Source organism: Odontesthes bonariensis, chromosome 18 (assembly GCF_027942865.1).
Source record: "Odontesthes bonariensis isolate fOdoBon6 chromosome 18, fOdoBon6.hap1, whole genome shotgun sequence".
Classification (NCBI taxonomy): Eukaryota; Metazoa; Chordata; class Actinopteri; order Atheriniformes; family Atherinopsidae; genus Odontesthes; species Odontesthes bonariensis.
Window position 1 is genome coordinate 26,095,896 of NC_134523.1, and position 24,516 is coordinate 26,120,411.

The window sequence follows — 24,516 nt, forward strand, 5'->3', positions numbered from 1 at the left end:
GGAACGCCTCTGGATCCCCCAGGAAGAGCTGGAGAGCGTCGCTGGGGCCGACCCGACCTCAGATGAGTTGATGGGTGGAGGCAGGTTGTGACCATCAAAAAAAAAAAAAAAAAAACCTTAAATGTGATTTCTGGTGAGTTTTATTGTTATGAAAGTTATTACTTCGCCATTACTTTCCTTCTAATCCACTGTTTTTTGGAGGAAAATATACTCTTTACTTCATCTCGAGTTACTCATAATAAGAATGGCTCATACGGATTATGTGGAAGAAAAAATTAAATGCTAATCTTCCTTTACTTTTATGTATAAATTAGGGCTGGGCGAGTTAAAGGTGGGGTAGGGGATCTTTTTCTGGAACATTTTTTTACATATTGCTTGAAATACTCTTCACACCCCCATTGCAAACAATTAAAAGTTTTGAAACAAATATGAAAAGTTTTAGTGGCCTCTGGAACGAACAATCCAGGAAAAACACTATCCAATCATACTGAACGGACCGTTAACGATGATTGGATTCTGATGCCGTCTATCAAACTGTAATCTGCTCCTCCCTCTCCCTCCTTCCCACTGTGCGCGTACCCTTCTTCGTGAACGAATTACGCGTGTCCAGAAGCTTGGCAGGAAGCTAAACTAGAGCCAGCTTGGCTAGCACCTAGCATTATTAAAGGGTTCATTATGATGTTGAAAGGTATTTTCTTATCTGTGAATCCGCCATGAGAAAAAGTTAGCAAAAGTTGGCCAAACCAGTCGATGCTTGCTGTCAGAACAGCGCTCGTGCACCTTCGTGCTCGTGAACAAGCATTGCGAGTTCATGTACTCCAGAGAGGCGTGGCTTCGGGGGGAAGTCTGAAGAAAAGGGTTGGAACTTTTGACCTGTGTATTTTCAAAATGCAGCTTCGCTGGACTCAAAATTCAGGATCTCCTACCCTACCTTTAACTCGTTTATCATTTAACGCCGACAAATATTTTATCGCGCATTAGCGCAGGTTTTATTACTTATTTTTGTTATTGTAAAAGTCTGCTGCTCACATGCTTTTATTATTGTAAAAGGCTGTTGCTCACAAGTTTTTATTTTGTAAAAGTCGAACCAGGGCCCGCTGCATCGAGGACTAAGCCTCTGTACATGGGGCGGCTGCTTAACCCACTACGCCACCAACCGCCCCGCTCACAGGCTTTTATTTTGTAAAAGTCTGTTGCTCACAGGCTTTTATTATTGTAAAAGTCTGTTGCTCACAGGCTTTTATTTTGTAAAAGTCTGTTGCTGTCTGCTGCAGAACCGGAAAAGAAAGTAATCGGCGGATCCACCAAACATGGAGAAGGGTACGGAACTTTTACTCAGCCATTTTCATTTTGAAGTTCTTCCAGACGGCGGAGTCGACAGAACCAAAGTCATCAACACTGCCAAGTTGAATTGTCTTCTCAGCGTAGTAGTTCCAGTCTGAAATATCACTTAAAGGCAAAACACACAACTGATAGCAGCAAGTCATTCAAGGAAACAGACAGTGGAGCGAGGCTTCTACATAAAAACTACAGAAAGATGCTGATGTTAAAAGTGTGTTTGCACAACAAATGTTATGGCACTTTCATTCATATGGCAGCACATTTAAAATAAAGCTAAATGCTAAAAGCTATACACTACTTTTGAATTTTGCATACAAATGCGATTAATCAGGGAAATCATGCGATTAATGAGATTAAAAATTTTAATTGTTGCCCAGACCTAAATTAAATACAGTGTGGGAATTTTCTGCCCTTTTTTAAATTGTTTTTGTTCAGTTTGAGGAAGAATTTATAGTTATTTTAGTAGTTGTGCCTCAGTAAAGCTTCAGAGTTCTTCTTCTGCCTCTGACAACCCGACTGAGTGGCTTACAATACTTTGATCTGTCAGCTGAATGATGCTGCGACAGACTCCACGTACAGTTTACTGACTCCGTCATCAGCACCAGAAACAGAAGCATTCCTCATAGTTCAGAGAAAGTCATTTACATTTCCTGTCAATCACAGTAACCTCTGCTGAAAGGAAGGACGTTGGTGAAACTGCCTTTCGGCGTTCAGCGTCAGCCGAGGGATCCAAAAACCTGTCAGTTGACAACATTAACATGAACACAAGAGGACAGAAAGCCTGGGTCAAAATGTCCGACATCTGTTGAGCCTCGAAGCGAAAGAAAGTCCCCTTTTGCAAATATGCATTTCTACATATAAAACATCCCACTAAAAAAGAAACAACACAGCCAATACATTTTCAATTAAGACCACATTTACCTCAATCCTGGGATGAGCAGAAGCTGGCGTGCATGTCCTCAACTTTCTTCATGTTGTTTTTGTAGTTTGTTGTTGTAATCATAGTGAGACATTCAGGATGAGCATGGTTTTTGTGCTGGTTTTTGCCCTTTTTTGTAAATTAAAAACCGATCCATTGTGCCTGCATCTCGCGCTGGCTAAAGGAGCTAGCGTGCTCTGCGGTCAAGTGTGACGGTGGTTTAAGCGGGCTGTGTTGCCAGGTTTAACAGAGCCCCCTTTAGGAAACACCATTAAGCCTGAATTAATACTTAATAAAAATACTTAATACTGTGCAGTATTCGCTGTGTTTTATTTGAAAAAATGTATTGTTATTGTTGCCATATTGTTATAAGCTGCTATGCGAGTGCGAGCCTCCAATTAAAGCTTGAGGAGCCGCACAATGAGTATCTCTGCTATAAAGGAAAAACAAGATCAATTCATCAATATTTGTGAGAAAAGAAGGAGACAGGAAGGACGGACGAAGAAGGAGAGTAGATGATAACATTTATTTGCAAACTTGAACAGGAAATAGTGATATTTGATTTACTATACATAAGAACCGTTGCCTCATGGCGCCTGGTTGCCCTCGCCCGTGTGGGCGGGCGGCGCCGTGTACGTGCCCTCCTTTATCATCTTTTCGCGTTGCTGACGGATGGTGTACAGCCGCTGGTGCTGCAGGGAGGAGGAGAAGAGGGGGTAAAGTTGGAGGCGGAGCAGGTGAGGAGGATGTTCTGGGCCCTCGCACCACGAGTCAGCGTTAAATATGGGCTCATTCATGAGTTTAAGCAGCAGATTTCTGTCAGAGAAGTCCACTCAGACCACAGCTGGAAAGCAAGTCTGATGTCATACTTCCAAACACAGCTGCACCGTCAGCTTCCTGTCAGAGCTCGGGGTAGACGCATCTCATCTCAGCATTTTATTCTGCTTCGTCGTGTTTTTAAGAGGCCGAGACGCCACTAACGAGCAAGACAAAGAGCAGCACATCTGTCAATCTGTGCACTCTGTCAGCAGGCCTGACCTCCCTTTAACCGTGACATCATCCAACTGAGCAGACGTGCACTGGTCCTTCAAAGTGCCGTGTGACCCAAAGCATCATCAGACACTCGAAACCGTTAAAAAAGTGGAAAAAAATACAACATTTCATCCGTTTCTTAGTGGTGAAAATGATGCAGCGTTATATAACTATGAGTGGTAAAAGGCACAGAATGGGTCCAGTTTGATTGCTGGAGTTTTAGAGAGTCCTTCGGAAAGACACTGAATCCCAAACCTGCACAGCAGCTCAGGTGCGAAGTTACATAAACAGCTGAGCCGAAGTACAGCTGCAGCTCCACTGGGATGTTTAACTGGACCACCGTCCTTCTTCCAGGAACAGAATGAAAACCTTCCAGACATCCTGCTGCTTCTAACTTCCTCTTTGGAAGGACCTGATGCCTGTAAGTTCAGTTGAATTCACCGAACAGACGCCGTCTTTAAAGGCATACGCCACCCCCAGGGCAAATTAAGTGTATCCCCGCATTCCCGAGACATAAATAAGTGTGTGGGAGCGTTTTCCTGGCGACCCAGGCATTGTCCGAATCTCACAGAACTGACCACTGCTTGGTTTCGCGTAATATCTCCATGCTAGCGTCGCCAATCGAAATATTACTCCACTCAACCTCTGTTTCGAACACAAATGGGACAGTGGGGGTGGGGATTCCCAAAGACGTAGCGGGGAGTGTGCTTCGGCTGTGTTTGCCGCACCGGAAACTAGTTCCCAAACCGACATGAGCAAAACAAGCCTTCTGTGTAGATTTAGACAGTCATTTGCACTTGATGTGAAAGTACACCACTCACACAGTAATTAGAAGGTAAATCAAGTAAATTAATTCATGTTGGGCGAAATATTTCGATTGGCGACGCTAGCATGGAGGTATTACGCGAAACCAAGCAGTGGTCAGTGCTGTGAGATTCGGACAATGCCTGGGTCGCCAGGAAAACGCTCCCACACACTTATTTATGTCTCGGGAATGCGGGGATACACTTAATTTGGCCTGGGGGTGGCGTATCCCTTTAAGCTACTTTAACAGTGATTCTGTGGTTATAAAAATCAGGATTTTATTAGAGCAGAGCGACCGTCTGGAAACGCTTTAAGTGAGCCGACTCGTAGTCTTAAACGGCTGATTTTCAGTTCCAGTTTCTGACAAAAGAAACAGAAAAATATGTGAATGAAAGCTGCTTTATGGGGAATTCAGCTGGATTAATTAACACTGTTTTTACTAAAAGATGGAACTCAAGTTGAGCGTTTACATGGAGTTATTCGAATACCAACTCACCAACATTAACGTTAGTTTAAACTACTTGGCTTATGAATGTGCTACAAGAAGAAACTTGATTGAACTTGATTGATCTTTGCTGTTCAACCATTCATTAGAAGAGTTTCTATTCAATTGTGAAGCCAATTGGACCCAGACTCTGGTTTCCCACTCTCCCTCAGTCCATTTTAAATGAGCTTTGGTTCAGACATGTTTCTGGATCATGTTCACATTTGGCTTCTTCTCTGCATGGTGGAGCTTTAACCTGCTTTTGTGTTCACAGACGATGATTCTTCCTGGAAGTGTTCCTGAGCCCATGCAGTAATTTCCAGGACAGAATCAGGTCTGTTTTTTTAATGCAGAGCTGCCTGAAGGTCGCAGATATCTCTGAATCTTCTGCTCTACAGATGAAGGAATATTCAAAGTCTTCACAGCTTTATATTGAGGAACATCATCCTAGAATTGTTCCACATGTTGCTGATTGTTGAACCTCGGTCCATCTTTACTTTTGTGACACCTTTTACACCACTGACCTGTAGCCAGAGGTGGGTAGTAACGAGTTACATTTACTTGAGTAAGTTTTTGAAAAAATTACAGGCTACAATGAGCTGGTTACTTTTCTTCTTACCTCTTTGGTATTCTACGCCTCATTATTTTTATCCCCCCGCGTACGCCTCATTTTAATGTTTTATTCTGACAGAGAGAGAGACTTCCGTCAAAGGCTCTACCACCTGACTGTGTTTCACCAATCAGACGTAGCCGTGCAGTCTGGTCACGTGACCGTACTCAATCTCAGCGGTGGGACGGGTTAGCTTTAGCATTAGCAGTCGTAGCAAACAAAGAAACAGATGAAAAATGTCAGAATCAACGGTGGGAAATGAAGACGCAGACGAGGCCTCATACTGAAAGCATGTTTACCTTACAAAGAGTGAGAAACAGCAGCTACATTATGTGTCTTCTGTGTCAACCAAAACAAACGCACATTTCAGCAGAAACTCAACATCTAACTTGAGGAAACATGTAGCGGTAAGTTTCCTAAATGAGTTTCCCCCCATGGATAGATGAATGTTTGTTTTTTAGGTTACATATGGGTTACATATGTTTTAAACATTTCCTAAGTCTCTTTTATTTTTTATTGAAGTACTTGAATTTACCTGGATTATTTTAATTTAAGCTATTTTGTAATTAATTCATTAATTTTATTGTTTGGATGAACCCTAATTTGCCTAAAGATGATTATTTAGTATTTTTGTCTGTCTGATTGAATGCTTGTGTTAACAAATAAATCAGACGTTATTCAACAGTTACTCAGTACTTGAGTAGTTTTTCCACCAAGAGTCATAGTACCATTTTTGGCTACTCTACCCACCTCTGACCTGTAGCTAATTAACCTAATTAGTTCCAACATCTTCCTCCAGCTGTTTCTTTTAAGGTACCACTTACTTTTCCAGCCTTTTGTTGTCCCTGTATCAACTGTTCTGCTACCATCAAATTCAAGATGAGCTCCTATTTTTCACGAAATAGTAAAAAATATTTGAGTTTCAATCTTTGACATGTTTTCTGTGTGATGTTGTAAAGATGATCTTAGTTTATAAAAATTTCTAAAGGATTGTATTCCGTTTTTGTTTACATTCTAAAAAGCTAACGAACTGTTTGTGGAGGAACAGGAACGACGCTTTAAATTCTGCACCAACTTAAAGCTGGACATGGCTCACCGTTTTCTGCCTGTGCATGCACTCGTAGAAATCGTCAAACTCCAGCTGGCACTCCTTCTTGGCGCGGGTCTGCCCGATACCATGAGCGCACTGGACCCACTCCTTCTCGAAGGCGTGGCAGCGCGCCGCCCGCTTGTTCGGCTGCTCTCCGCTCTGCAGCAGCAGCCAGCGGTCCAGGTTGATCCCGAGCCGCGACTGCAGGTCCACAAACGGCATGATTCTGGTGAAGAGCGGGGACAGAGTAAGGTGAGTTATAACAACTACAACAGGAGGCTTCAAAAGGTTTAAACGCTTCTCCTTTTGTGTCTTTACTCAGCAGAGGTGTGCTAGGTCATCTAGATTTTGCAGACTTATTAATAATGTCTTGCTGTCGCCCACAGCTGAATGTGTGTGATACAGCCTGTGTTCATATTTTAACGAGGTACAGACATCCGATAAAAAGAGAGTCGAACTGTAGTATCAGGATTAAAGTGACACATTTAGAGCTGGGACCCAAAATGTTTGTTAATACCAGGTATAGACAGCCAATCAAATATGATATTTAAAACAAAGCTCGTAGAAAAAGACACAAGAGCATGAAAAGAGTCCCACATTGCTTTATATTGCTCCAGGAAAACAGGAAATATAAATACAGTAAATGAGGCAGAAATATCTGCTCTGAGCTCCTTTTATTCTCCAACACAGCCTGAACCCTCTCAGACGAGCTTTCTGTCCTTTAATGAGTCTTCAGGAATAGTTCTCCAGGCTTCTTGAAGGACATCCCAAAGCTCTTCTTTGGATGTGGGCTGCCTTTTGTTCCGTTCTCTGCCAACATGATCCCACCCTGCTTCAGTAATGTTGAGCTCCGGGCTCTGGGGAGGATTCATCCCTCCATCAGACCTGCTGCCACTGATTTTCAGCCCACTTCTTGTGTCCTTTGGCACAGCTCAGCCTTTTCTCCCTGTTTCCCTTCCTTAAGAACGGCTTCTTGACAGCCACCCTTCCATGGAGCCCATTTCTGATGAGGCTTGGGCCAACAGCAGATGGATCAGCTGAAGGTCCAGATGCATCTCTCAGCTCCTGTGTCAGGTCTTTGCTGGATGTTTTCCTCTTTCTTAAGGACATCACTTTCAGATCCTGTTCATCTGCTGTAGATAGTTCTTTAGGCCTGACACTTCTTCTTTTGTCCTCCACCTGTCCAGTTTCCTCAAATGTTTTAAGGACACACTGCACACCATGCTGAGATATGCCAAGTTTTCAGCTAACAGCTCTTTGGGAATCACCTTGTTGCTGCAGAAATCCTGTTTTCTGTCGGTCAGACTGTGTTATCTTTGCTGTTCTGCTTTGACCGGAAAAGCTCAAAATCTTCTTCCACACAAACCAAAATGATACCCAGAGGAAAAACACGTTTCAGGGACTTAAATCCAAGTTATTTACATAATTTTAATAAAAGACTGCAGGATTTCCAGCTGGCGTTAGCTCACCGCAGTTAGCCGAGAAGCTAACGGCAGCTCGCTGGCATTTCCGAAACAAATAATTTCAAACTCAGCTTCGTATCTCTGATATAAATTGATAAATATTAGTCAAACAACTCCAGTTGTTCATAGAAAGTGTAAACTCAGCTCATATCTTTGTAAGAGTCTCCTTCAATGACAGCCTGTTCAGGCTAACCTCGGGCTGCTCTCATCACATAATAGCTACACAACAACACAACTCTTTAACCGTAAATAAAGTCTAAAATGCAGGTTTTTAGGTCCTACTCTCTCAAAATGTCAAAGTTATACGTTAAAACGTGTGTATTTACCGTGTTTTGTTGATTTCTCGCAGTCACTTTAACCTTCCTCTGGATCTACGGTTTACGGCTGGCCAAAACACTGCCGTAAAGTGATCGAATCCAACGTGAACAGACGCAACGTCTTCTTCTTCTGTTTTTTCTGGGTTTGCTGGCGGTTCATAAAGCAGCTCAAAGGCTCCGCAGCGCCACTCACTGGACTGCATGCCAAAGCATGTGCTCAGACAGAAAATCGAAACCTTAAAGGGATAGTTCGCCTCTTTTGACATGACGCTGTATGACATCCCATACGAGCATTATCATTTATGAACATTGACTTACCCCCTGCTGCGTCCTCTGAGCGGAGTTCCAGCTGAGTTTTGGTGTCCACGAAAGTAGTCCGGCTAGTTGGCTGGGGCTTGAAAAATAAAGCGTCTTGCTTCTCAAAAAAATATGCGTTCAAAAGAGTAATACATTTGCATCACAAAATTGTTTTGCATGAAAAAGTCAGACCTCACTTCGCTTGGCGCTATTTTTCCCTCCCAGGGTGGCGTTGTCGGTCTTAACAGTAATTCACCTTGCTGCAACCGTTGGTCTCTGCCCGCAACATAAGCAAGATTACTTTTTTCTCATCTTTGTCAGTTTCAAAACAATGAAACCATATGTTTGGTCTGGACCTACAGGGGTATTATCCTACTTGGGCATCACAGCTTTGGTTTCAGTTCTTGTTTGAGGGATTTTAACCGTTTTCCTGCAAAATGCTTCTGGTTTTGCTCTTCTGAAGTGTGTCCTATTTAAATTAATCTTAAAATGTGTTTAAGGTTATCATCCTGTGGTCGAAACCCTTTTTCTGTATGCTGTTTGCATCCAAGACTAGCAGTTAAAACTGATTCTCCCCTTTACGAGTGAAATATTCCCTGTAAGAGCAACACAACTCAACATGTGATGTATCCACCCGGGTTTTTTTTTTTTTTTTTTTTTTTATACAGTTGAGAGATTCTGCAACGGCTTCCTTTAAACATAACTTTGTTCATTACAGCTAAACGTTTTATTCTAACTTCATCAGTCTACACATGGCGCCCTCTCGGTTTTCAAAAATTACAAAAAGTAATCAAATCGGGTACATGTTGCTTAAAATAAGCTAAATTATCTGCAAACGGAACAAGAAGATTTGACTCAATCAAGATTTTTAAATCAAGTTCAATTTTCCACCTTCAGAGATCAACAGATATGTTGAAACCAAAGCGACCAGACGAAAGAAAAAAGTATTTAAGAATTATTTTCAGTCTCATACTTCTTACTCAGAACCAGTTATAAACTGTCAGTAATGAATCAGAATGTCTTATCAGGTAATAATGAATCATAGAGCTCCATGCTACCTAAAAATGTCCTGAGAAGAAAAATCTGTTGCTTTAAGATATTTAATCTTACTTAAAGTTAAGTTTTTACAGGCCAGGATTAGGTTCAAAGATGCATCTGGCTTGTTTAGTTGTTCACCTGCAAACTCGTGTCAATTCTTCAGTGGAAATGATCAGAAGACTGTTTCAGGTGGAACTTTGTCTTTATTCTACTTGCTTAAGTATTCCAGTAACGTGGTGGCCAAACTGTTGCATACAACGATATAAAGACGGTGATCCTCTGTGAGAGTTCAATAGCTTTCTGTTGAACAAAATCAATAAAATGAACTACAAATCACTGCTTTGGTGCAACATTAGATTGTGTTTTATTCATTTTTCCTCAAAAGGTCCACAATTCGTCTTTCAAAGTCCTGCGTGTACAACCCTTCATCAGATCGGGGCTTCACAGCGACAGGAAATACACAAGCTGTACAATAACACTTAAATATTGCTATCTATAAACCTTCTCAAAATAAAAACAGAACCAGCCGTGATCCTAACAAGACAAAACACTCTTTTAGACTCTTAAAGGAAGTCCGGGGTTTCCCCTACTGTGGTACATTCGTGTGTTTTTTTTTTTAACAGACGGACTGAAACTAGTGACAAGCGTAGACCAAACGAAGCACCGCCAAGTCACATAAGCAGCGAAATCCATAAAGCTACTCCGAGATGAAAAAGGCTCCCGAGTTTGATCCCTTTCCAGGATAAAGGAAAACCCGTCGGGGGAAGCTTTTTGAAACAGAAGCACGGAGGTGATACAAAGCTAAGAAACAAGTCAGGCTGTGATTGGAAAGCTTATCAGCGGATAAGTATTTGAAATGTTTGGCTCCAAAAATCAAGACGTCCAAAAGTGACACCGGCTTGTAGAAACTAGCACAACACAAATTTATAAAAAAAAATATAAAACACAATAAGTTATGGATAGTCCTTGCATCACAGCATCGATTTAAAAACACCTTTCAGTTATTTAAAGTCATAAATACTGACGGATAAACATGAAAGAAATGTTTTGGAGCCAAATACTTCTTCAGTTCCATCCAACATAAAAGGCCCTCTGGTAGGTGATTTATTTTGGTTGTACCACAGACTTTAGTTTGCAACTCAAGTAAACTGATGATGACTAGCAAAAAAAAAAAAAAAAAAAAAAAGAGGATAAATTAGATCAATTCATGTAAAGTGCACATGTGCTCAGTCAAATAAAAAAGTGGGACACAAATACATTCATCAGGTGTTCATTCACACACACACACGAAACGTTCAAGTGCGTCAGACGGCCAACGCGTCGGGAACCAAAACCACCAAAAACCAGTTGTGCTGGTCAGCGAGTGTCGATAAGGCAGCCGGCCATCAAACCTGGTCACATGACACACGGCAGAAACAAACGGCGGGAGAGTTCTGACGGCGACCGGACGACACGATGCAGCGTCCAGCGTCTGAGGTGGAGGCCAAGCAGCAAAATGCTCCCTCAGAGCTTCAAGGAGCATCTTTTAATCAAGTTTCTTAAAATCCAAACGGGACTCGGTTCGGTGTTTGGAAACGAAAACATTCTTTTTTTCTCATTATTTCCTGTTAAATTACTTTAAAAAACAGCCAATTATTTAACTAAGAAAATAATCCATAGATCAATCGGATCTGAAAAGGATCCTGAGCTGAACCCGTTCAAACACTGACAACATCAGGAGTTGTTACATTTAACTTTTAAAGTTTAAGTCCATTTACAAGCTTTTTCCCCCCACAGCTTTAATCCACTTCAGATCGTTTTTATTTACTCAACCCACCGAGGAAGACTGACAGCTCTGGAAAAGCAGTGGAAGCACACTTCCTGCATTAATACGTAATTACAGAAAACACTAATTATTCTGATAATAAAAGCTAAACTTTCAGATATTTCTCTGATTTATTTTGAAGCAGGTCAAAAATCAGTCAGCACAGCTGCTTCAGGCTTTGTCGCGTCATCGTGAGAACTCCCCCCTTCATTCATTTCTGTGGTGTGGATCGTCTTCATCCTCCTCCTCAGGAGTAAACTTCCCCCCACGTGGCAGAAACTCTGCTCATTCAAACCTTCCACACAACAAACATTTCATGCAGACTCATGCACGCAGCAAATAAAATACAATTCCACGATAGTCTGAATATAAATAGAGGAAAAAAAGGAAAGTAAAGCCGCCTCATTCATTCACATCTCAAACGTCCCCACGATTCATTCCTCTCTGCTGTGCTCGGTGACGTCTCGCCTCCTTTTATCCTTTTAGCTTTGCAGTATTTTCCTATAAATTTGTACCTATATTCTTTTTTTTTTTTGCTTAAGTAGCCAAGGCATTTTGCACCAAGGAGTAAACATAAGTCATCATCTTACAAATCTCAGAGGTAGAACCCTGACCATTTACTCAGGAGAGGAGCTTGGCAGGTAGATAGATCAGACGGACAGACAGGAAACGAACGCTGTCTGGGTTTAAGACGGTGTCTGTGAGTCGCAGAAAGCAGCAGACGGGAGATGAGAGAAAAAAGCTTTGAGTAAGAGAAGGTTTAGCTGTCCGTGTTCGTAAGGTTTTGTGCGATCCTCGGAGCCGCGGCTCTCTCAGACGTAGAGGATGACGTTGCCGTCCGCGGGACAGCGAAGGCCGTCGGTGGCGGGGTTCAGGGCTCGGCAGGAGGCGGGCCGACCTGCCGCCGGGTGGCAGCTTTTCGGATGAGGCGAGTCGCAGTCGTCCGACGTCAGCTCGGCGATGTCGTCCGACTGAGTGTCCGACATTTCCAGGTCGCTGCGGATGCTCTCCGGCTGGGCCAGGGTGACGTCTCTGAGCCCCTCCCTGATCGACGCTCCCAGCGACAGCCCCAACGCCGAGCCCGACAAAGCCCCGCCCCTTCTGGAGCTGCAGTCCTGAGGCTCCTCCCCTCCGGAGGCGGTCGCCATGGCAGCGGAGCCCGGGTGTGGGGTTAGGTCCTCTTCACTGGTCAGGCAGAGATGGCTGGGTTTGGTCTCGATGTCCACCTGGATCTCCAGGTTGGTGCACTCCCTGTGAGAAAAAAATGCAATTCATTTCATTTCAATTCAATTCAATTCAGTCAGGTCAGTTTAATTCAATTCAATTCAGTTCAATTCGGTTCAATAGCACTTAAGGGAAATTATAGAGTATAAACTGTTCTCAAAGAAATGCTATTTTCATGGGAAATATAAATAAAATAAAACATTAAACCAGCTGACAAACATGTAGAAAGCTGAAGTGCCTTTCTGTCCATTTGGTTCCTGCTCTGCATCGTTCTTCATTCTTCTCCGACTCGTCTGCGTTTGGGATCTTATTCCAGGTATTAATTGGTTTTGGAGAGCTCAACCAACACCTCTAACGTACAAAACAACTTTCCCGTTGGCATGGTAACGTATCATAACAGATGTAAAGAAGTGCCAGCAGAAGTCCTTCAAACCGGTCTACAAAAACTCTCTAAAAAAACGTGTTTTCACCGAAAAAATCCAAAGAAGATGTAGAGAAAGACACAGTATCTCCTGAACTATCACAGCAGGTGGTCAACAGTAAAAACTCTCAAATTTAAGACTTTAATTTCTCTTAAAAATACTGAAAAGGGAGCTATTTTTCTATTCTATTAAATCAGCTGACAAACATGTAGAAAGCTGAAGTGCCTTTCTGTCCATTTGGTTCCTGCTACTTGACTAATTTGAATTTCCCCCAATTTCCCCCTAATTTGAATTTCCCCATCGGAGAACTATCACAGCAGATGGTCAACAGTAACAACTCTCAAATTTAAGACTTTAATTTCTCTTAAAAATACTGAAAAGGGAGCTGCAATCCTTTTTAGACCTATTTTAAGGTGTTATCGTCTGGTTTTAAAGAACTAAATTTGCTCTTTTAATAGTTTTTCACTGATCCTTTAGTAAGCACAGACTCAGGAGAGCATCTTTATGCTTTTAGACCTCACAGCTGTGTTGGACCACCGGAAGGTTTCACTTTGTGCCACTTAGGATCAGATTCAATCTGATTCTGTTCTGTCAGTTAAGTCCAAATAAGCCTGAGGAGAGAGGAGAAGAATCCGCGTTCACCTGTCAGGGAGGGTGTAGGAGGAGATGATGGACCCGGCCATTCCCCGGGTGCTGGCGCAGTCACTTCCTGCCCCCAGGCTGCCCGTCTCTCTCTGGGCTGATTCTTTAGCGAGCTCCCCTGGTTGAACCTCCAGCCTGAAGCAACAAAGACGCCTTCGTCAGAGGAATAAACCGAGTTTATTCAACTAAATCTTTCTGTATTGGAAGCAATTTCACAGGTAGCAATGTATCCCTCCCACAATCTCACCCCACACAACGGAGAACAGTTCTAAAAATTCAATGTCAACATATAAAAAGTACAAAACACATACAACAAACACATGAATACGGAAAATGACAAAGTAAACTAGTAAATTTAAATAAAAACAAAAACACAACAATGAAAAAAGAAAATAATAAATATATGGGGGGCTCAGTCGTCGCAGTCAGGCAGAGATGTCAAAGATTCAATATAGTTTAAGACAGGTCCCCAAGTCTTTTCAAAAGGACCTGAGGAACCATAGAGGGAAAATCTGAGCTTTTCAAGTTTAATGGACAGTAGCACCTCTTTCGGGTTGAGGTTGAGGGTGTTTCCAATTGAGAAGTATGAGTCGCCTGGCCAGCAAAGTGGCAAATGCAAGAACAATTTTCATAACTTTAGATGCAAGAGGCTGCAGGGGGGAACCAAATAGGGCCAAGAGGGGATCCAGACAAACAGTAGTGTTGTAAGCTGTGCTAAGAGTTTTAAAGATTTCAGACCAAAATGTGGCAAGTCTGGGACAAAACCAAAACATATGAGAATGGTCGGCTGGGGATTGTTTGCACCTATTACAGGAATCGGTTATATTGGAGTAAATCCGAGATAGCCTCAAATTAGTGTAATGAACTTTGTGTACAACTTTACACTGTAGAAGGCCGTGCCTCGCACAGATTGAAGAGGAGTGAACCAGCCGTAAAACTCGTTGCCAATAATGATCGGGCAGTGTGGTTCCAAGCTCTTGCTCCCAAGAATCCTTGGGACCGGATGTTGGTGTGTCTATAGCAGAATTAATAAGGCTGTAAATGCTAGAAATTAGCCGCTTTAGTTTAGGATCAAGAGCCAATAAAAGAGTTTCAGGGGGACGACTAGGGAATTTGGGGTTCTGATTCTGAATAAAATGCGTGAAATAAGTGAGATTTGGGCAGGTCCAATTTTGTTGAAAGCTCAGAAAAGGAAATAAAAGTCCCTTGTTTGTACAGGTCCCTAAATTTAGTTATGCCTTTATCAAACCAAATCCTAAAAGTCAAATCAATGCAAGAGGGCAGAAATAGGTGATTTATTTAACTAAATTGAACTAAACTTCTCCATCATCTGACTGCTAACCTGCTGTACTTGCTGGTGCGTGTTCCCAGAGCGCCACCGGCCAGGGTGTTGAAGTGGGGGGTGTCGCCCAGAGCCCCGGGGGCCACGGAGAGCCCCTCGCTGGGAGAAGTGGTGCTCAGGCCGCTGACCGCTCCGTCCAGGCTGCTCTCTCCGAGACTCGGAGACTTAAAGGCTCGCCACGCGTCCGCCACTAGAACCAGAAGATTTCATCTTTTAACGTGTGAGAACGTTAAACTCATTCATTCAGGCGGCTGCGACCGGTTCTGCGTCTTCACCTGTGATCGGTCCATTGTCCTCGTCGAAGTCGATCCGCACGCCCCGCCCCTTCCCCCTGCTCACGCCGCAGCCCCCTCCCCTGCACAGCGAGATGGGCACCACGCCGTACACGTAGGCCAACATGATGGGAACGCCAATGCCTGGAAAGGACGAGAAAACCACGGCGGATCGATGTAAAACTTTGTTCTTTTAGAGGTCTTTCCATCAAGTTACAGAGTCACACAGCCGGTTTCTTACCCACGCTGACGGCTGCGATGACGGGGGCGGTGATGATCGACAGGGCCACGCCCCCTGTGATGGCCAAATTCCTTCTGTGGCGGGACGTCTTCTTCAGCTCGTAGTGGGCGTGGATCTGCAGCCGGAAGGATAACGCAGGTTAAAAGACCCTCAGTGAATCTAAAACAAACTCATTTTCAAAAGATTCTGGTTTCTTTGTGGTCTATGAAAGCAGAATAATCATACTTTTTTTTTTTTTTGTCATTTATTATTATTATTATTATTTGTTAGTAGTAGTATTTTTATTAGAATTGGTATTATTATTGTTGTTGTTAATATACAATCCTTGTAAAAAAAATTTGAGGTACTTGACCAATTTGAATTTCCCCCATTGGGGGATGAATAAAGTATTTTTCTAATCTATTCTATTAAACATGGCTGACTTGCATGTAAATAATAAATAAATAAAATAAAGCTTCTTTATTGTAGGAACAAACAGATGATTTCTAAAGGAATGTGTAAAATATTGAAAAAAAATATGTTAAATAATGTAAAGAGAGTTCTTGATCCTGCATTTCTTATTTCTTCCAGACTCTTTTAGAAACGTCCCGATCTCCTAAATTTATTCACATTTTCAATATTCATGCTGCTTCAGGGCAGTAATTCCTCTGAGGAAAAGTCTCTTTGTATTTCCAGTAAAATTAAAGCAAATAAAATGCCGGATTAAGCCAAGAAAAACAGTTTTATGTAAAACAGTTTAAATGGAAACAGTGTTCCTGCTGGATAATGACTGCTGGTGTTGTTAAAACCATCAGTTTCTTAGGTTTCCAGGTTCCTCTGGAAACAAATATTAACAGAAAGATATGCAAAAACCTGTCGTTTTGCTTGTCATAGAGGAACAAAACTGCTCAGAAAGACTTCCTGGACCAAATATGAGCCCGACGTGACCACAGAGATATGCACTGGAAAAAATCTAACTCTTACCAAGTATATATTGTCTCATTGAGTATCTCATTACACTTGATATAAGACTGCCTAACAAGTACCATTTAAGCCAGATATAGGGACTTGTTTTAATACAATACATCTGGAATATCTTGTTAAATGAAAAAGTCTTGAAAACAAATAGTTTTGAGTCATATTTCACATGAAACAAGCTTTTTTTTTTCATTTGAAGAGGTTTTTAACTCAAAAGTCCCAAATATCACATTTTATTTCAAGAAATCTTGACAAGCCGATTTTCAGTAGTTCTATTGGCAGATTTTTTTGCTTATTTCAAGCAAAAACGTCTTGTATTTGTTGTTTTTTTTACTTATTTTTGGAGGGGCATTTTTTCCAGTGTGAGCATCCACGCACCAACAGGTGTGATGGGAACAGGGAAGATCTCACAGGATCCTCAGGTCTAACTAACTCCCCTCCAGCTTAGGAAAGAATGGTTAAACTCCTTCGCCGGCTCACACTTACAGTTCTGTGTAAAAGTCTTGATTTCACATTTCTCCACATTTGTTCGTAAAATGGGAAACGGGGCAGCGATTTATCGAAAAATGTGCAAAAATAAGTGGCAATCCAGTCCAAAACAGTGGCTGGACAGTTCTAATGACCTGAAAACTATTACTCAAGACTACAGTGAAGTCTGTCGGCTTGGAGGAACAATAGAGATAAAAAAAAAAAGCACATCTCCACTGAACACATGCAGTTTGACTCTTATCCACCAGAGGGTGCTGTAATAATAATAATAATAATAATAATACATAAGTTTTATATAGCGCTTTTCCAAATGCTTAAAGACGCTTTACATAAGGAACAAACAGAAAGCAGAGACAAAAACAAGACATTATGTATGTATATCTGTAGGACCACAGATGCACCACAAAGCTCCAGCCAAACACTTTCCCTTCCACAAGCAGCACTTCTATCTTCCTCTGACGGTAAAACCACGGCAGAAACATGACACAACAGCGACGTTATCACGTTTATAAAGTTTACAGCTTTTTAAAGGCAAATCGCGGCCGCGAGTTTTTGGCACCAAGTAGATTTTAGACCAAATTATGGCACAAAAAGTTGAGAAACAAACAGCAAAGGGAACTAAATTTGATCTAAATCCAATAATATTAAACAAAACTATTAAACTAACTAATAAAACTTTAAATTAAGCATCACAGACTTCCATCTTTACGTCAGTGTCAGTGGAAACTCAGAGGAACTAAGAGAACTTGTCAATTCCTGAAAATTTTCAGCAATAAGTTAAAAAAAAGGCAACTTGAAACTAAAAAAAACAGTGTTGTGAGTTCCAGATGATCGTAAGAGGAGGATTGAAACAGCATGACGGCGTTAGCTCAGCTCTGTGGTTTTCTGCTTCTGCTTTCTGCTAAATGTGTCGCCAACTGACATTAAAGATGAAAAAAGTGTTGCACAATGGTGTGTCACGCTTGTTATAAAACACATCATGAAGCTTCACTGTTTCACGATGTGTTTTATACGTTTTCTACTTACTGGACCAAGAAAAATCAAACTGCTAAAGTTATTTCCTTTAAACACGAACTTGCCTCCCATGTCCATTAATCAGTTTTTCTCCAGTTATATCAGAGGTGAAAGTGGGTAAATACACTTATTATACCTCCTCAGACGTATTTCTCTTACTTTCTTTTTGTTTTAAGCTAATTTTAATGCCAACGATCTCTCGTTTACATGTTAAAATGAACGTCTTTGGTTCCCCGAATGTGTCACTTCAGTCGGATTAAGACCCGAGAAGATAATCCTTGCAACCCCCCACGTGTCAGTGTCTGCATTGTGTACTCTGATGCATCTGTGCAAATGTTACCAAAACAAACCTTAGTTAAAGCCAAGCTCCGCTTTGGCTGTGATATGCTCACATGTTTTACCGTGAAGCTTTAAAATGTCTAAAAGGTTTAAAAGTTGTCAAATTCCTTGTCAGTGCAAGCCTAGTTGGCAATGAACTTGATTCTGATTCTGATTCTGACCTTGCGACCGACGTAAACCGGTATGCCGATGACCATGGCGGGAACGGCGATGCCTGCGATGAGGGTGATGCCGACCGGAGCTCCTATCAGAGTTCCCAGCTGCCATAAGATCTTCTTCTTCCTGCTCCAAGGCTTCTTCCCCCAGAAGGTGCAGCCGGACGGACTGATGGACGGAAACACGGTCGGACAATGAGGGAAGAAAAACCTTTAAAGTTGCACATCTGAAGGATCCGCTGCTGGAGGAGGGGAATACCTGAGGTAGTGCAGGTCGGAGATCTCCTTCATGCAGAGCCAGCAGAACTCGCAGCCGCAGACGGCGCAGGTCATGTGATTACAGCTCCCGTCGTTCATCTTGATGATGTAGGCGCCGCAGCGAGGGCAGGGCTTGATGTCATCAGCTGGAGACAGAAAGAAAACAGATTATGTAGCGATTATCAATAAATTGGTAGAGGAACATTCAGCATTTTAGGGAAATAAAGAGGTTGATAGATTTCTTTAAATGTTTGTCGAGTCTTTTATCAGGACAGCAAGCGTCTCATTCAAATAGATAGATATACACACACATAAATATATATATATATATATATATATATATATATATATAAATTAGGGCTGAATGAGTTAACTCGTTAATTATTTAACGCCGATAAATACTTTATCGCACATTAACGCAGTGTTTTTTTTATTATTATTATTTTTTGGGGCTTTTGTGCCTTTAATGGATAGGAAAGTTCAGAGACAGGAAGCAGGGGGCAGAGAGAGGGGGAACGACACGCAGCACAGGGCCGTCCGATGTGGGACTCGAACCGGGGCCAGCTGCAGCGAGGACTATAGCCTCTGTACATGGGGCGCCTGCTCAGCCCACTACGCCACAGACCACCCCTGTTTTATTATTTATTTTATTATTGTGTAAAAAAAAGTCTGTTGCTCACAGGCTTTTATTTTGTAAAAGTCTGATGCTCACAGGCTTTTATTTTGTAAAAGTCTGATGCTCACAGGCTTTTATTTTGTAAAAGTCTGTTGCTGTCTGCTGTGGAACCGGAAAGGAAAGTAATCGGCGGATCCACCAAACACGGAGAAGGGTACGGAACTTTTAATCGGCCATTTTCATTTCAAAGTTCTTCCAGACGGCGGAGTCGACAGAACCAAAGTCATCTGTAAACACTGCCAAGTTGAATTGTCTTCTCAGCGTAGTAGTTCCAGTCTAAAATATCACTTAAAGGCAAAACACACAACTGATAGCAGCAAGTCATTCAAGGAAACAGACAGTGGAGCGAGGCTTCTACATAAAAACTACAGAAAGATGCTGATGTTAAAAGTGTGTTTGCACAACAAATGTTATGGCACTTTCATTCATATGGCAGCACATTTAAAATAAAACTAAATGCTAAAAGCTGTACACTACTTTTGGATTCATTTTTGGATTTTGCGTACAAATGTGATTAATCAGGGAAATCATGTGATTAATTAGATTAAAGATTTTAATCGTTGCCCAGCCCTAATATAAATATATATATACACAAAGCAGCAGCAGCTCTAAAAAGTGTCGGAGGTTGTATTGGAGTTGTTTTAAAAGGTGATAAATGGTGAGACTGTAGTTCTGGTGTGTTTACATAAAGAATATAAAAGTAGTCGCAGCACTTGGGGTTGGTGTCCATGAATGAATGACTCTAAACAGGTGATGTTGTGTCTGTTAGCAGTGGTTATGTTTGGATTATTCTAGAGTAAAATACTCAAAACTAAAAGTGTTTCGTGTCAATTTCTAACATCAAAAGTGACAAAAGGTGAAAATAATTTAGACACTTAAACAGAACCAAGACATACGGGTGCAAGAAAAGACGAGATATACGAGGTGTCAGACCGTAATAATATATAATATAATATAATAATAGATCAGCTCGCCTTGTGGACAGGCTGCCATCTCAGACAGAAGCTATCTGACATTAAACATTAAAAAAAGGATCCAAACGAAAGCCTGACTTCTTCTACTCGGTTCGTAGTTTTTAACATCAGAGTGAAGTTGAGCTCAGATTTTTAACAGTTTAACTGACAATGACCTTTGCTCCGTCTTTGTTTCACTAAAGCAAATTCAGGATCTTCCAGTTTCTTTTATTCGTTTCTTTTTGCTTCAGCTACTTAATGATTGTTCGCAAATAATTAAAATCTCCAGGCGATCTGGTGACGCAGATCTGAGTCATAACACATAACTGTGGCAGCACATTTTATTGCTTTTTATGATCCGGGCCTGTGGAAGCATGTGAATGTGGAATAAAAGCTGCCCCATAACTGAACCCTGGTTTAGAAAAGACCAAGAAAACCCTGTTTTACTGTAAAAGACCTGCACGATGGCTGAGTGGGGGTTGGTAGTTTTCTGTTCCACTGTGCACAAATGCAACCTTCATGGAAAGAAATCATCACAAGAACCTTTTCTGCATCTTCACCACAAAAAAAAAAACAGCAAAGGAAGTTTGCAAATGAACACCTAAACAAACCCGACGCAGCTCAGAAACAAGTCTGTAACTGTCCAGCACGGAGGTGGAGCTATCATACTTTGGGGTTGTGTTGCAGCCTGTGACATGGGGCGTATTTCACCTTTCAAGGGAAATAAGGATTCAAATATAGAGCAAATACTAGAAGCAAAGATCATGTGTAAAAAAGATAAAGATCACGGCTTCTACAACAGGATTACGCTACAGAAAACACCACAAAATTAACCAAAAAAAACTCTAAAGAGCACGAATAAAAGACAAGAACTGAGAGTTTTTTGGCTTCTGTGAAAACTTGGTGATTAAAAATGACCCTACTGGGTTCCCTTATTCCTTTCTTGTTCGTTTGAAACACAAAAAAAAAAAAAAATCAGAAATAAGAAGTAATCCTGATTAAAGTCGTGTGTTTTAGGCCTTTTTGTCACCCAAACCCAAACCTTTGCATCTCATTCACCTTAAATAACATGAAACTCTGAGCTCTCTGCTTGGTCTGTTTCTGCTGGAAACAACCAAACAATTTAAACTTATTTCTTAGGGTTTTTCCAACATTCAGAAGAACAACTTATGACTTGAAAGCACAACCCGATAATCGTCCTGTTGGGCTGTTCTTCTCTCCCGTTGGCAGAGAGATCAAAGCTCATTAGAGTAATGGATTGGACAATCGCAGCACTTTGTCCTCTAATGCATTTTAAGTAAATTCAGTGTGTTTGAACTCTGCTCACTGGGAACACTCTCTGCTCTTCAAAGGCCATTTTGGCATTTTACCTCTTTGCTCTGTAGTCTGCTGACGTGATTTCACCCTCGCTCTTGATTTGTTTTCCATTCCTCCCCCTATCTCTACAGACCTCCGTCCCTCATATTCTTCTTCTTCTTCTTCTTCTTCTTCTTCTTCTCTGTTTGGATGCTGTTGGCTGAGCGGCAGTGACAGACATACAGATCGCTGTCTTGGCACAGAGAGGCAGACTGGAAGTGAAGAAACGAGGGCATCTGGGGGGGGGTTTACTTGATGGATTTTTAATCAAATCAGGATTAAAAACAGGCATCCAGATAAGCTCAGATAAGATACTTTCTCACCAGCTGATCCAATATTTTAGGAACACAAAAGTGTACTTTGGACTGAAGATGATCTAAGCCCTAAAATCTGAAAAATGTAGTAATTTACTTTGACTTTTATTTAATTGCAGACAAAATAAACTAAAGATATTTTAAGGTTTTTCCCGTCAACTCAATCTGATTAGTTAATAAACATCCGTTTTTTTTTTTTATCTCAGACCTGCAACACGTTCCTTCTCCCACTCTGTAATGTTTCCTTCTCCCACTCTGTAACGTTTCCTTCTCCCACTCTGTGACGTTTCCTTCTCCCACTCTGTGACGTTTCCTTCTCCCACTCTGTGACGTTTCCTTCTCCCACTCTGTGACGTTTCCTTCTCCCACTCTGTGACGTTTCCTTCTCCCACTCTGTGACGTTTCCTTCTCCCACTCTGTGACGTTTCCTTCTCCCACTCTGTGACGTTTCCTTCTCCCACTCTGTAACGTTTCCTTCTCCCACTGTAATGTTTCCTTCTCCCACTCTGTGACGTTTCCTTCTCCCACTCTGTGACGTTTCCTTCTCCCACTCTGTGACGTGTCCTTCTCCCACTCTGTGACGTTTCCTTCTCCCACTCTGTGACGTTTCCTTCTACCACTCTGTGACGTTTCCTTCTCCCGCTCTGTGACGTTTCTGTAACGTTTCCTTCTCCCACTCTGTGACGTTTCTGTAACGTTTCCTTCTCCCTCTGTGACGTTTCCTTCTCCCACTCTGTGACGTTTCTGTAACGTTTCCTTCTCCCACTCTGTGACGTTTCCTTCTCCCACTCTGTGACGTTTCTGTAACGTTTCCTTCTCCCACTCTGTGACGTTTCCTTCTCCCACTCTGTGACGTTTCTGTAACGTTTCCTTCTCCCACTCTGTGACGTTTCCTTCTCCCACTCTGTGACGTTTCCTTCTCCCGCTGTGACGTTTCCTTCTCCCACTCTGTGACGTTTCCTTCTCCCACTCTGTGACGTTTCCTTCTCCCACTCTGTGACGTTTCCTTCTCCCACTCTGTAACGTTTCCTTCTCTCGTCCTTTACACTGAAACTCCTCCAGATTCCCTGAATGCTTTAATGATATTCTGCTCTGTAGAGGAAGAAATATGCAAATCCCTTCCAATCTTTCTCTGAGGAACATTGTTTTAAACACATTTGTGGACAAACTGGAGATCCTCTGAACATCTTTGCTCCTCAGAGACTCATCCATCACCTGTTACACATTCCATCGTTACTTTTCTACCTCAATGTGAGCCAAAATTACCCAAATTTGTTGCAGGCCTGAATCTGTGAAACTGATATGCAACATTTCCAAAGTCAAATAATGCAAAAAAAGAGCGTGCTTTCATGTTACAAACAACTCAAACGCATCCATACCATCATTTTTGTAGGTTATGTTGCACCGTGTCCTCATGGCAGTGCGTATAAATAGCATCAAATAGTTAGCGTTAAGAAAAAAGTATGAGTCTCCTTTCACACCAGGGCAGGACGTCATTTCCTCACAATACGTAAAATGAAACTAAAAAGTACTAAAAAAGTGTTGTAATAACACAATACCTTCGAATGGGGAATAAAAAAGAGGAAAGAAGCCACTTTAAGAAGTGGCTTTAAGTTTCTCTCCACTGTCGCCTCAGGCGACTTCAGGACGGGAGATTGGACTGAAGACAAGTTTCGGTGCAATCTGTTGGTTTCTTTAGCTAGGAAATTGTTTTTGAATTGGCTCTATTTGAATGAATTGGATTATTTATGACAACGATGAATTGAATTCCAATTGGCTTGAATTGGACTTTATTATTTAAGTGCCTTGAGATGACATTTGTTGTGTTTGGCGCTATATAAATAAAACTGAATTGAATTGAAAGAAGCCACTTCGTGAACTTCATGTTTTGTTGACACTGAAAAAGCTGACAGGATGCTGCAGTCTTGAAGCTATGGAGAGGACAGACTGCGATATAAATAGCTCCTCGTGCTTGACTGAAGCAGAGCACTTCCCTCGGTGCTGGGAACGCCGAGGAGCTGCTGCTGCATCAGACGCTTGACGGGTTTCTGACACACGCTCTGAGAGGTGTGAAACACTTTCATGCCGGATATGCTGCTTTATGTTTGTTTCTGAGCGCACTCATAAGCATAGCGAGACGTCAGTGACAGACTGTGGTTACTTTCGATAAATCCCTCCCAGCAGCGAGGCCGAGGGGCCACTCACCGGGGCCTTGCTCCTGTGTGTAGCTGGGCGAGTGGTTGCTGTGGGTGTGCAGGGACTGCGCCCTCTGCTGGCGCGCCGAGTCGCAGGTCTGGTTGGGGTGCCATGCTTGTTTACAGTGGTAGCAAAACTCAGCTCCGCAGCCTTCTCTGCGGCAGACCAGCCGGGGACAGCTGGCACAGCCTGAGGCGATGACGGCAAACCTGGGAGGAAAAACACCAAACATTTTCAAAGCAGCGACGGGCAGACAGTCACAGTTACACCAACAGAGAGACGCCTGAGCAAACCAGATCGATTGCTGTGAGCTCTCCCCCACAACATCGCAGCATTAACCTGATTCTACACAATCTGAGAATCAGAAGAACTCAAGAGTCTTCACATCCATGCTTCCAACTTTGTTCCACAGTATAAATCCACAGATTTCAGATCTTTGAGGGAACAGAAAACCTGAGAATATAGCA

At 42.1% G+C, this 24,516-nt stretch overlaps 2 protein-coding genes across 2 annotated transcripts in view; both read right to left on the reverse strand.

Moving 5' to 3' along the window:
- Positions 1–2,767: 2,767 nt before the first annotated feature.
- Positions 2,768–8,179, reverse strand: ndufs5 (NADH:ubiquinone oxidoreductase subunit S5). Its single transcript, XM_075450077.1, has 3 exons — positions 8,070–8,179; positions 6,287–6,506; positions 2,768–2,952 (listed from the first exon to the last, which is right to left on the reverse strand). The coding sequence occupies exons 2-3, from the start codon at positions 6,500–6,502 to the stop codon at positions 2,848–2,850; spliced, it is 321 nt and encodes a 106-aa protein (XP_075306192.1). The 5' UTR covers positions 6,503–6,506; positions 8,070–8,179; the 3' UTR covers positions 2,768–2,847.
- Positions 8,180–9,735: 1,556 nt separating this feature from the next.
- Positions 9,736–24,516, reverse strand: part of rnf19b (ring finger protein 19B) — a 52,371-nt gene continuing 37,590 nt past the window's right edge. Inside the window, exons 3-10 of the mRNA XM_075449180.1 lie at positions 24,059–24,258; positions 18,556–18,700; positions 18,303–18,465; positions 15,343–15,457; positions 15,105–15,245; positions 14,830–15,019; positions 13,488–13,622; positions 9,736–12,450 (exon numbers count right to left, since the gene is read on the reverse strand). Coding sequence (XP_075305295.1) covers positions 12,012–12,450; positions 13,488–13,622; positions 14,830–15,019; positions 15,105–15,245; positions 15,343–15,457; positions 18,303–18,465; positions 18,556–18,700; positions 24,059–24,258 — 1,528 coding nt within the window. The 3' untranslated portion in view covers positions 9,736–12,011. The remainder of the gene's footprint in view (positions 12,451–13,487; positions 13,623–14,829; positions 15,020–15,104; positions 15,246–15,342; positions 15,458–18,302; positions 18,466–18,555; positions 18,701–24,058; positions 24,259–24,516) is intronic.